Here is a 13,617-nt window from a genome sequence, read left to right on the forward strand (position 1 = left end):
GTTTGGACCCGAGGGAAGCAAATAACCACGGATCTTTGCTGGTGCCCGCCAGGCAGCGCGGAGTGGTTTATGGGGCTCTTCTACTGTGCATAACGTCCCCCACAGTGGCAGTTCATTTATAGACTCTTCTATAACCAGCACTGAATTTTTCCCTCCAAGCGTTTTGCCTCAGACGTTGCTAATGGTGAGGGAGCTGTGACACATGATCAAAGCTAACCCTGCGTGCTGGCTCGGCCGCAGGGGCTTGGGGACCCAGGTTCCGCCGGGACGGCACCGGGAGCTCAGGTGAGATGGCAGGAATCTCAGCAGGCCTGACGCACAGCGGGCCCCGCCCTCGACACGGCGTTCTTAGGGCTGAGCGTGAGCTTTGACCTTGAGCCCCGGACCCGGGTGCCCACAGAAGGCCCCGTGGGCGGGGACTCTGCTGGGGGTCGGCTGGCACAGTCAGCAGCAGTGAACGGGGCGTGGCAGCCACAGAGGAGCTTCTAGAACCGGCCGACCCGCCCTGCATCCGTCAGACCACGAACCCGTGTTCACTTAAAAACACCAGGTGGTAAGAGACAAGCCCAGGAGACTCAAGTTGGACGCGCCCTGGAGAAACGGCTCATTTTCTCATGACGGCCGGGACGAGGGCTCCCTGGGCCACAATAGCCCTACTTTGCAGGCACCTTGTCCCCGTTCTCAGGGGTAGGCACAGCCCAGGTTTGGAGGCAAAGGTCCCGAACTCGGACCTGAAGACACCTGGTCAGCCAGGCAACAGAGGGACACCTGGTGCCGGGGGCCACGGGCTGGAGGAGTGACCAGGACCCGTGGGTGCTCAGGCAGCATGCAGAGCCACCGGCCAGCGGCTGCTTGCCGACTCTAACTTGGGCCCAGGCCCTGTGAGGACCAGGGGAGCACGTAGGCGCTGCCCTTGGGCGGACAACCGTCAGGCGCATATGTCAGAGAATGGAAATGACCAGGAACTGATAAATTAGTGGAGAGACGGGCACCTAGTGAGATGACAAAAACTCGTGTAAAACTGCCGCTGTGTTGGAGCTCTGAGGGACATGCGCAGTGCCGCCCTGGAGCCCAGGGTGAGCTGGTCACGAGGACGCGAGGAGACCGGACCTGCCAGGGCCGCGGGGCTGGTCCCCCTGAGCCCGGCCACTGGCCCCACTGCCGAGAGCCCCTCCTCTATCCACGGCTGCGATCTCATCAGGAGGAGCTTCCAGGAAGAACGATGACACGTCACTCAACAGCCATCACCCACCTGGAAGGCCTGCAGCCAGGCCACCCGGACCCTCCTGCAGTGATGGTGCCGCACAGCCGGCCTGCCCTGGCTTGGGCACCCCACCCCCCAATCAAGGGGGTGTCTACAGCGCTGTCTCCCTGAGCCCCCAGTCCCCAGGGTAGGACAGAGCAGTAACCATGACCTTGACCTTGAACACTGTGCAGACAGACAGAGCTGGACTTCCAGGGCGCGGGCTGTCACACGGACACCATTTCGCTGACACTGGAACCAATCCCTCTCCCTCTCTTCCTCCCCGTAGGTCTCATCTCGCTTTCCCTTAGCACTTTGCTCCCTTCCCCAACCGGGCTCCTGAGCACAACCCGTGCACGCCGTGCCCGGTCAACGCCGCCTGCCGAAGCGCTGCGATCTTTCCTCACACACGTGAACACGCCACTGTCGAAACAAACCCCGCTCACTCACATCACGGTGCGTGGGCCCGCCTGTACCCCCCTTTGGTCTTCGGAGGGGCTCCCTTCACCCTCACAGGTACAGACCCCACCCTGTCCTCCTGGGCTGTGGCAGGAGCGCCACCTCAAACCCAGGCTCGGTGCTGGATGACACAACCTCGTGGGGGCTGGACCGGCAGGCCCCCGCTCACCGGAGATGATGGAGTCGTTCAGCACCTCTTCGTCCTGGTACAGGAGCAGGTCGTCCTGGAGCTCCGAGTTCACCAGCAGGTTCTCCTTGTTTTCCTCCGACGCCTTGGCGGCCGCCCACTTGCCCTCCGAGGCGCCTTCCACGCTCCAGGCCTCCTCCCGCTCCTTGGCCCGCTCCACGCTGGATGCTCGCGACAGGCGGACGTCCAGCCGCTTCTTCGGGGACCCTTTGCTGTCCCTCCCTTGAAAACTGAACCAGAAAGGCAGGTCAGGTCAGACGCTGTCCCCTTCACCTGGAAAAGCCGCCAAGCTGACGGGCAGGGTGCTTGTCTGGGCACTGCAATGACCCAAGTACCAGAGCGACTCCTCGGCTTCTGTCGAGAACACACAGGACAAGAAGCGCAGAGGCGTGCACACACGGCACTGAGTCCGCGGCGGTGGCCGCTGAGAACGTGGGGCTTTGAGCAGCACAGATGCGCATGTAACAAACCTGCCTCACGCCCACAGCAAGTGCTCAGGCCAAGGCTCCCAAGAGCCGGGAAGGGCACTGTGTCCGGTGTTCCCGCCAAGCCCTGGGTGGGCCCATCGCCCACTTTGCCCGCCAACAACTTGCTTCTCCTTCACATGCGACAAACTACGGGAGATCAGGACCAGGGTGAGCCGCGGGAACCACCTGGGACCCCTCACAGAGCGTGACCAAGACCAGCCACAAACCAGCTGCAGAGCTGGGTGCCAAATGCCAATGCCGGCTCCTTGCCAAATAAAAAAAATGATTGAGAACTTCAAGATGGTGACCCAGAGCAGTGAGCCCAGCCCAGAGACCACCCAGGTGCAGCCGACAAGCTGGCTGCAGGGGATTTGGCACACAGGTCCCTCGGCCAAGGCAGGGCCTACCTGTCCTGACGGTGCTTGGTGGCCAGTGCCCGGTGCAGCTCCTCGATCACGCGGCTGGGGGGCAGCGGCCGGTGGATGGTGGTGGGATGCGGGGACCCTGTGGGCGTGGGAAGCTGTCCTCGGGGGGGAGGGTCAGTGTTCTTCCCGCCGGAGTCTTGGAGGAGCACAGCCTGGCCTGGGGAGTGAGAGGCCAAGGAGAACCTAAGTTTGCGGGCAGGGAGGCGACATGAGCCAAGGAGCAGAGAGGACGCAGGTCCCTGCCGGGTGAGCCCGCCGATGCCGGCGCGGCTGGGCTCCCGGGGCCTGTGCCCCACGGTCCGCTAGAGCCGCACAGAGCAATGCCACCGGCGAGCTGCCCCTGCCCCGGGGCCCTGTCACCACCTCTCTCGCAGGTGAGGAAGCCGAGGCCCAGAAGCCAACTCCAGGTCGCACACCTTCAGGAGGTGGCGGGGGCTGGGACTGGACCCTGGCAGGTGACCCAGGTGTAGTTGAGGCCACAGGACCCCATACAAGGAGCGGACTGTCACCCGCTGGGCCGGGGCAGGGAAAGCTTGCCTGAGGGGTAGGTCATGCGTCTCCAGGGTCCAGGCCAATGAAATGCAGGCCATCGAGGGGGCAATTCATACAAAGGGAGGGTGGGAACTGTGGCTAACAGGAGGCAGGTCCGTCTTAAGGGGGCTGTTGCAACTCGGGGCTGCCACATATGAACTTTAAAAAAAAAAGCCAGAAATTTGGACCTCAGGTAAAAATTCTCCTGTGTTTATACATACTAATATCTAATACTTCAATAGACTTAGTATGTTTTAAATGTTGGCAACCCATTTAAAAAAAAAAATCAAACATCATATAAGCCCAGCACAGCAAGTCCGAAGTGGGATCTGGGGCAGGTGAGGATGCCCTGGGCGGGGCTGCTGTGTCTCAGACCAGAGAGCGCCCCAGGGGACGCACTTGTGTGCTATCTATCCCGTGCCAGGTAAGCCCAGGTGAGGGGCCTCTCTCCTCCCTGCTGCCACCTAGTGTTCACAGGATGAAGCCAACATTTCCCCAAAGAAAAGGAAAAAGGACCTTGGAGAAAATGAAGACACTCTCCCAAATGTCCTCAGCTGTGAGAGATCCCGGCCCAAGCCCTGTGGCCACCCTCCTGTCCCTTCCGCTCCTGTCCCAGTCCCCATATTCGTGGGTGCCTGGGTGACTGGGTGACGTGTCCGATTTATGCCCCGGGTGCTCCTCTATACCAGGTGAACCGACAGGGTAAATGCCGAGGGCACCATGTGCCCGCCTGGGGGCTGTGGTCAGGACAGGCTCCTGGAAGAAGGGACAGGGATGCACTGATTTGGTGAAGTGAGAGGAAAGAACATTCTAGCAGGGAAAGCGGGAGGTGGGGGTGGGCAGGCGTGTGGAGGGTATGAGCTTTGGCCCCAAACAGCTCAAGTCTCCATTAGCTGGGGGATCTGGACAAGCTGCTGGAGCCCCTGAGCCTCAGTTTCCTCCACTCAAGGACTGTGATGGGGCCGTGTGCCCTCGGGGTCCTTGGGCGCCTGGGCTGGTGCACCCACACTCGGTAAACAGTCGTATTATAGGTGGAGGTCAAGGGCTGAGAGCAGACTTGCTGGCCTCTCTGCTGTCATCTGCCACCTTTGTCCTCAAGGCCACCTGCCAGGACTCGCTCCTAAAGCAATCCTCTCCTAGGAAGGGCCTGCTCTTCCCGAGGCCGGTGCCGTCCCTGTTTCCAGCAATTATGGCACAAGAGAGCACAAGCTTGGAGAAGAAATGTCTCAACTACCTGGAATTACTCAGCTGGCATGGCCAAAGCTGCAGACGGGAGGCCTTGGGGGCCTCTGCTCGGCCATGCTGCCCTCTCTGACCACCACCCTAACCTGCCTTCCAGGACAGAGCTCACGAGAGGGAGAGATAATCAGTGAAACAGATGAACAGAGACAGTGAGAGAGACTGAGAGAGAGAGGAAGGGAAGGGGAGAGAGGAGGAGGGGAGGGGAGAGAAAGTAAGGGGAGGGGAGCCAGAGGAAGAGAGAGAAACATAGGACAGACACTTGGACACCCAGGCAGACAGAAAGACCTCGTCTCGGGGCTAGCTGTGTCTCGTGCACTCCGAAGACCGAAGACCACTGCAAAGGGACTGCCCTGCTTGCTAGAGGGGTCCTGAGTGGTCTGCTTCTGACAACCAGAGATCCTTACTAAGTAAGAACAGCCCTCCTGCCCCAGCTCTGCTCCCTGGACCTGCCCAGAGCCCAAATGCCCAAGCAGCCCCCAGAGGGAGCCCCATCAGGATGGATGGAAGGAAGGAAGGGAGATGGATGGGTGGACAGACAATGAGTTAGGACCCACCTGTGGCATTTTTTGTGGCTTTGGAGCCTGCCTTGGGCAGTGGGGTGGGCGGCAGCGGGGGACTGGGGAGCTGGCCCACGGATCTCTCCAGGGTTCTGGGAGGACTGTCCAGGGAGTCGGACCCAGCTAAGGCTTGAGAGGACTCGTCCGTGGTGGGTGGAAGGCTGCTGGTGGCGTCTGCTTCTTCACCTCTGGGTGCTGAGGGCGTCTTGGCTGGTTCAAAGACAAAACAGAGAGTTCACAAACCACGGTTCCTCCGACTGGTGAAGGTGAGCGAGGGCAGCAGGGGCGGGGGGCACTGCGGCACGGAGCAGAATCCACAGGGGCCACTTCACATACACACTTGACCTCCTGTGAGTTCAACTATCAATAGAGCTGTCAGAAGCAGAGAGGAGGAGGAGATCATTTCACGAGCGAGTGGTTCAGTTCCCTTTTCACTCACTGGGTGGTGCCAAAGCTCCCCCCTGGCCTGGGGAAAGGGGGGTGGTTGTCCACAATCACAGGTTTTGGGATCAGACACACCTGGGCTCCAGCTGGCCCCTGCACTTCCTCTGTGACTTTAGGTCAGTCACCAAACCTCTTTGTGCCTCATTTACCCGCACATCGAACTTCCATGACATCGAACTAACAACAGGGATCCCTCACAAGACAGCTGTGACGTTTAAACAAGAGATGGCATGCCCTAGCTGGTTTTGCTCAATAGATAGAGTGTTGGCCTGCAGAGTGAAGGGTCCCAGGTTCGATTCCAGTCAAGGGCACATGCCCAGGGTTGTGGGCTCCATCCCCAGTAGGGGATGTGCAGGAGGCAGCCGATCACTGATTCTCTCTCATCATTGATGTTTCTATTGCTCTTTCCCTCTCCCTTCCTCTCTAAAATCAATAAAAATATAGTTAAAAATAAATAAATAATAATAATAATAAAAGAGATGACGTGTGCCTTCACATCGCATACGCTCAAATTTAGCAGCTACTGACTTCTCAGGTGGTTTTCAGCAGCCCTGCCCCCTGGCACACCAGCCAGGTGAGGGATGGGGAAGGTCAGCCTGCCCAGACCCCGCCCATCCTCTTCTTCTACCTGCATATCCAGGCTCCCCCAGGAAGGGCCCCCCAACTCCCTTGAGTGCCGTACTCCCCTGCTTTCTCCAAACCCATCAACCCTCCCCCTTCCACTCTCTCCATCCAGCTTAATTTCCACCATCACCACAGCAAGGATCTCACCCACACCCCCAGGTCCTCTGCCTGACTTCCTTTCCATTTAAATCTGGAAAAGCCCCACCTCTGAATGGAGCCTCCATGATCCCACCCCTGGGAGGTGCCACAAAAGGCCCAGCCCCAGCTGCCTCGGGACCTGCCCCCACCCCGCACTCAGCACAGCCTCTACCCTCAGTCACTCTGCTTCACACCTTCCCTGGCTTTCTCCTGCTCCAGCTTCCCACCTCCCTCCTGCCATGCAGCCTCACCTCCAGGTGTACAGGGGAAACTGAGGCCATCAGACAGGGGCAATCCTGTCTCACACACAAATCTACTGTCCCCACACCCCTCCCTCTCTGATGTGAGAGGCAGCCTCCTGTCCCCACCTCGGACCCCAGGTGCCCAGGCCTGTGCAAGGCCCTGGCTGTTTCGCTTTTACAACCACCTGAGGATACTAACATCCGGGAACAACCTTTCAGAGTGGACCCTAGAATCAGAGTGGGCCCACCCATTCCCCCATCCCCCCTTCCCCCCATTCATCGGACCTCCTCAGGCAGGCAGGCTGGGGCAGGGTGCTGTCCGCGGTGCTGAAAGCACGTGCTGCGGACGGGGCGGGATCCCTGCCCTTAGGGAATGTCCACAGAAACTGGGAGCATGCGCTGTATGTCCCAGGGGTCCCATTATTCATCAGCATTTCTATTATTTCAATGTCCGTGTCGGAAGTAGCAAGCCTCTCAGGCCAGGCCCTTTCTCTTGTGAAGCTCGTGGGAATGGAGACCTTGCCATAGAGGGGCTGGTTCTCCCGCTGGCCACGGAGCAAAAGCGCGAAAGGAAACGCCCCTCCCCTCCACGGCAGGAGGCAGCCTGGGCTCTGCATCAGAGGGCTGATTTCTAACTGCTCCACAGAGGCGTCCCGTGGCTCTCCCTTCTGCTCAGAGGGCCTTGGGACTCCACACACCAGCAACACTCAGTCCTCCCCCAAAGCCTCTCCACAAACCTAGTCTCTGCTCACCGCGCAGACCCGGGAGTGCCTGACCTGACTGAGGGGCTTGCTTCTCCTCCTCTCTCAGCCTGCATCTTCCTCTGCATCTCCTATGAGAGTTTGTGCAGCTACCATTATAGTTTGGAATCTTATTGAAACTGAAGTGTCTACACCCCTTCAAATCTCAAGTATGGGGGGGAAAAGCCTTAGAAGACAGAGCTCTGCCATTCTCTGATTTGGAAATCCCTCCCTCAGGGCTGGCCCTGTCCTGCCCTGACCAGCAGAGGGAGCTGCGCACCCACTGAACACTCCAAACCCCAGTGCAGGGCTCAGATCTAGAAGTGAAGCCAGAAGCTCCCCTTCTCCCATCACCCTGGGAGGATGACCCCAGACTCAATAGCATGTCCCGCCCACAGAAAGATTCTTAATAACAAATTTGTGCTCAACAAACCAAGTCTGCTCTGAAACCCATCCCCAAACCATCTGGATAGCAAGAGCGCCTGAGGTTAGACGGGCCTTGATGGGAGCCGGCACATCCCTCAGAGCCGAACAAGCAGAAAGGACCTGCCATGGAGGAGCGCCGGGCACTAGCAGCAGGCTCAGTGGCCAAAGGCAATGCTGAGTGAGGCCAAGGGAATCCCACCAACCTCCACCCTGACTGAAGGCTGATGCCTGGGGGAAGGCAGGTACCCGGTGCCCACAGGGCCTCTGCAGGGTGTCCCACCAGCCACAGCTCTTCAGACCCCAAACTCATTGTTTCCCCAAGTCAGGGTGAAACTGGAGAGGCACAGCCAGCCCCTCTTGGCAGGTGCCTACACATGCTGAAGGGACACTGTGGGTGGGGCCATGGGAGAGGCACAGGGAGAGCCCCATTGGGCAGGAGGAGGCAGCCAAGGACAGATGCTCGCCCAGCTGTGAAGCGAAAGACCCCGCCATCCACAGGAGCCCTGGTGAGCCTGTCCTCGTGGCCTGGACTTCCGACATCCACAACTGCAGGGACACAGTTGAAGTTCCAGCCCTCACACTGTACCTGCCATGTTTACGGCTGCAGCTTTACTAAGGAACAGGTTTCCTGCTCCACAATGAAGTCTCCTGGGAGACATCTCCACAAATACTGCTAAGAGGTCAGAGAGCAGGGGGTCGTCACCTCAAAGCACCCACAGGTATCTTTCCTGGATTCATGCTTTCCTTCCTCTCCATCATTCCCTTTGTCTCTCCTTTCTCAGCTGCCAACCACCCAGTCCATTCAATTAAAATAATGATCATCACCACCACCATCACTGCCATCACCACCATCACCACCACCACCACCACCACCACCACCACCATCACCATCACCACTACCACCACCTCCACCACCATCACCACCACCACCACCACCACCACCACCACCACCACCATCACCACCACCATCACCACCACCATCACCATCACCGCCATTACTGCCACCACCACCATCTCCAGTAATCAGCACAGTGCCTGCCACACTGAGTGAGTCCTTCCACCTGACACAAGCCCCACCATTTGTCCCTTGTACCAGAGGGAACCAGTGAAGCTTGGAGCAGTGCAACAAGCATGCCTGGTGGAGAAGTGGCGAGAAGCACCTCCCCTCTGGAGGAGCCCGGCATGCTGGGCTTCACCACGTGGCGGGCACTGAAGTCCTGTCCCTGACAGAGGCAGGCTCTGTGGAGGATGCGTGGGCCCCTCCACCTCCGATCTGCCCTATGGTCTTGGGCTCAACGAAGTTGCTCCCACTGGACACTGGCTCCTTGGGGAAAACTTTCCTGAAATTCCCAGTGAAGAAGCAAAGATGTCCAGAGGCAGGTGCATGGGGGGTGAGGGGGGCATGCACCTGCGAGATTCGTGAGCACTTCCATTCACTGGCTGTGCCAGACTTGGGAGGACACAGTTAGAAAATGCTCCGGCAAACATTTAAACCCAACCGTATGGCAGAGAGTGGCGGAGCTCGAGCCGGGCTGCGGTTGTGCCTCGAGGACAGCTCCGGATGGAGCCCAGGCCCAGGCTGGGAACCCCAGGTGCCACCCAGGCCAGTGGCCATCCTGAGAGCAGCTCAACCCCACATGGTCTCCAGCCGGTACCTGCGTCCTCAGAGAGGGTGTCCGAGGACAGCGGCTCCTCCAGGAAGGCCTGGTCTGTCCCGGTGGCTGAGGGGGATCCTGGCTGGGCATCTTCGGGAAACTGCTGCTTGGGAGTGGACGGCTCACTCTGTGTGGCTCGGCTGCCCGCTCTGCTTTCAGCATCTGCAAGGAAATGCAGCTGTCAGCCTAGCCCATCCTCCCTCCCTACATGCTCTATGTTTTTTGGTTAATCCTCACCTGAGGTTTTGTTTTCTTTCCATTGCTTTTTTTCAGAGAGTAGAAGGGAGGGAGGGAGGAAGAAACATTGATGTGAGAGAGACACATCAACTGGTTGCCTCCCGTGCATGCCCCAAATGGGGGCAGGGAGGGAACCCATAACCGAGGTATGTACCCTTGACCAGGAATCGAACCTGCGACCATTTGGTGTTGATGCTCTAACCACTTAGCAACTCTGGCCAGAGCTCTGCAGCTTCTATGCCAAAGCCTTGCTAGGCATATGCCTGCCCGGGCCCCGGAGTCCCTGTGCACACCCTGTCTTCCTAAGGCAGCACAGAGCATCGCAACACCCCCAGCCTCTGCACACCTGCCTGTGCCCTCTCACTCCAACCTGTGCAGACTGGACAGTGACCCCACCTGTATCTGCAGCTTTGGATGCCTCCCCCTAACCCTGGGCTCTGCCCTATGGCTTGCTTTGGTCAGTGGGACACCAGCAGGTTTGACACAACAGTGGCCTCAAAAGCGATGCTCACTCCTGCTTGCTGCTCCTTGTACTGGGCCCCGCCTGGGGGACACACCTGGCTAGGTAGGGCGGGGCGGGGGGGGGGAGAGGGGGGGAAGAACGCGCGGCTGGGGGGCGGGGCTCCTCCATCCCATCAGCCAAGGCCAACCCTGACAGGTGACAACAAATGCCCCCCAGGTGCTGGGGTTGTTTGTTAGGTGACATTGTGGCTACAGGAACAGATTCACCTCCGTACCCCCTGCCCCATGGGTCTCCGCCACACACATGTTTCTCAATACCCACTGTGTGTCTGGCCCCAGGCGGCCCCAGGAAGGCAGAGAGCAATAAGCCATGACCCTTACCCCTTTAACTCACACCCTGAGTCTCATGAGCTCAGGAATGGGGGGGCTGCCAAGAACTGGGGGCATCACAGAGCAGGGGTCCCAGAAGGATGACACCAGGCACCTAGCAGGGAGGAGAGGAGGACCTGGGCTCCCCTTGTTTGGGGCTCAGCTGTGGAGCCTTTGAGGGTCTGACCCCTGATCCTTCAGGGTCACATCTTACTGATGAGGGGTCCGGTGCTCAGGAGCACAGTAACTGGTCCTGGTCCCACAGCCACCAGGTAGCAGTCCAGGCTGGGAGACTCAGCAGCTGAAAACGTGCCCCTTCTGAGACACACACCTCAGTCCCTGTAGGATCCCCTCGTCCCACAGCCGTGTCATCGGGCCATCACAGTGCAGAGCGGCAGTGTGACCTGCGCAGGTTCACGCAGCCCGGAGGCAGCAGGGTGAGGGCTGGGACGCTGGCCCCGATGGGACTCGAGAGCTTCCTCCGGGCTGCCTCCCTCCCATCACAGCATGGGAGGTGGGGGTAAAGTGGATTTTGGAGTCAGGGGCCCCCTTTGCCTGCGTCCTTGTATCCACCAACCATGTGTGCTTTCACTCCTAGAGTGTCACAACCGGATAAAACATGTGTGGTCACCCTACCCACACACCCCCAACCCCCACGGCAGAACTGTCTGTGCCCCCACAGCGTGCCTGACCTCGGTCCCCTCAGCCATAAAATGAGGGGAATCTGACCACCGGCTCCACGGCAAAGGTGTGAGAATTAAGTGAGTTAATACATGCAAAGTGCCTGGAACAAACACCCAACGTGCCTGGAATTGCCATTATTGCTGTTGATGAGGGTTTAAAAAAAAAATCCTCATTTGAGGATATGTTTTTGTTAATTTTAGAGAGTGGAGGGGCGGGGGAGGAGAAATATCGATGTGAGAGAGACACATCGGTTGCCTCCCATACACTGGGGATCAAACCCGAAACCTATGTTTGTCCCTGGTGGGGAATGGAACCCACAACCTCTTGTTGCACAGGATGATCCTCCAACAGAGCCACACCACCGGCCACTGATGGGAGTTTTGATGGAGAGGAGGTGGTGATGGTATGGTCACCAGGCCTAGGCCCACATGCCCAGGTGATAACCACAGGCTCCCTTCCAGGGCCCGCCCCACGCCCAGGGCACTGGCCAGACCCATGCATGCAGCACACGAGGGATTTGAGCTGGACATGGCTCACCACATCCCCTCTGCAGCACACCTGTCTCCTGGGGAGGGCGGGGGGAGTCTGCAGATTTGGACTAGAGAGCTCACATTGCACAGCCAGTGTTCTGACCGGGGTCCAGGCCAGGGGCCAGCCAGCTTTTCCCAGAAAGGGACAGATGGCCAGTCGTTCAGACTGTGGGCCATATGCCATACGGTCCATGCTGCGTTTTCTTCCTTGATTTTTACAAAAATCCTTTAAGTGTAAAAATCATTCTCCGTTTAGGGCCTTATAAAAACAGGCCGTGGTTTGTGAGCACAACGAGAGTCTGCCAACCGACCTCTGACCTAAGGAGAGACCCAGACAAGCGCCAGCAGGTCCCTAGCCTAGTCGACAAAATTTGCTGTCACCGGCTCAAACTCGTTTCTCGGCCCCTCTCAGGACTGGCCTTGTCGTGCTTGACACACGGTCGTGACCACCTCTGCCGCCAGCTTGCTCGCTCGGTTGGGCCTTGTAAGGAAGAGAACAACAGCAGCACCAAGCGAGGGTGTGCTGCCGAGATGTGCACGGCATCGCCAGCCCAGCTCCCCGGGCCTCGTGCTTCCTGTGAGGCTGCCACCACCGCTTCCAGACATGGACACGAGTTTTAGAAGGCGCGGCCATTTGCTGTCACAACTATCGTGCTATTATCACGATGACCCCTCTCCCTCCTCATCCACATCAGTGACAAGCCAGTCAGAACACTGGTCGGAAGGCGCCACCGTCTCAGCCTCTGTGGGACTCAGCGGAGCTGCCCACCAGCATGCAAGCCGGGCTGCCCCTGCCCAGCAGGCTCTGAGCTGCAGCTCGGAATCTTGTTCAATGAAAACTTACAGTTCCCAAAATAGCCCTGGTGGCAGGGCGGTTGCTAGGAAACACTGGCTGGGGTAGGGGAGCTGTGGGCGGCCCTCTCCGGCCCCGTTTCCACTGCCGCCCTTTCCCTTCTGAGGGCCACACAGGGGAGCACGAGGCCAAGCCTGTGTCATCTAGAGTAGCCAGAGAGAGGGAACATGCCACGAACATGTCTGCAATGCATGCACATAAATGCACCCACACAGTGCACATGTGCACACATGTGTGCAGGCAAGCACCCACACTGAGAGCACACACATGCACACTTTGGCCCTGGCATTCCAGACAGACCCGCTGTCCCTGCCCAAGTCCCCTGAGGAAACGGCTGCTGAGCACAGCAGGGGGGGCAGCTCGCTCTCACAGCCCCTGATGGAGTATGAAGCTCCTTGTTATTTAAGAAAATGCCACGTGGACATGAACAGGAAGATGGAGGACAGTTACCCGGAACACGCAGTGTCTGGCGTGGAGCCACCTGCGGGCTCCTGCCCTCACGGGTAGCATGTGTCAGAGAAGAGCAGCCACAGCAGTGAAGACAGAGAAAAAGGGTCACCTCCTCCCTCCCCACGCAGACCCAGGCCCATCTCATCTGCTGCACAACCGCACAGGGGGTCCCGCCTGGGTTCAGAGGTCACCTGCCGTCCAGGAGCCAGAGCAGAGGGACCGGAGGGGTCACACACACAGGGCGAACAACATCATTAAATCCACCCAACCCCGTGAGGGTGGAAGGCAAACCGTGTCCTGGACAAGGCTCCAGGGTCAGCTCCCACTGTTGTGCTGGTGACTGCGGTGTGGGCAAACTCCACGGTTGACTTATGCCTATAAGTGTGTGGGGGCAGGTGTGCATGGGGGCATGTGTGTGGGGTACATGGGTGGTAGCATGTGTATGCGGGGGGCACGTTTGTGTCTCTGTGAGTGCACCCCATGTACGTGCCACATGTGTGTGCACCATATGTGTGGGGTGTGTGTGTACTGTATGTCCACGTGCACTGGTGTGTGCACCATGTGTGTGCACAGTGTGTGCATGTGCACTGTTTGTGTGTGTGCAGCGTGTGTGTGTGTGTACCATATATGTACACGCACCGTGTGCCCATGT

General features: G+C 58.7%; 1 protein-coding gene across 1 annotated transcript in view; it reads right to left on the reverse strand.

Annotated features, from left to right (window-relative positions):
* Window positions 1-13,617, reverse strand: part of PHACTR3 (phosphatase and actin regulator 3) — a 143,995-nt gene that overhangs the window by 39,056 nt on the left and 91,322 nt on the right. The window contains exons 4-7 of the mRNA XM_008161302.3: window positions 9,381-9,542; window positions 5,109-5,321; window positions 2,764-2,938; window positions 1,872-2,119 (exon numbers count right to left, since the gene is read on the reverse strand). Coding sequence (XP_008159524.3) covers window positions 1,872-2,119; window positions 2,764-2,938; window positions 5,109-5,321; window positions 9,381-9,542 — 798 coding nt within the window. The remainder of the gene's footprint in view (window positions 1-1,871; window positions 2,120-2,763; window positions 2,939-5,108; window positions 5,322-9,380; window positions 9,543-13,617) is intronic.

Source organism: Eptesicus fuscus, chromosome 12 (assembly GCF_027574615.1).
Source record: "Eptesicus fuscus isolate TK198812 chromosome 12, DD_ASM_mEF_20220401, whole genome shotgun sequence".
Classification (NCBI taxonomy): Eukaryota; Metazoa; Chordata; class Mammalia; order Chiroptera; family Vespertilionidae; genus Eptesicus; species Eptesicus fuscus.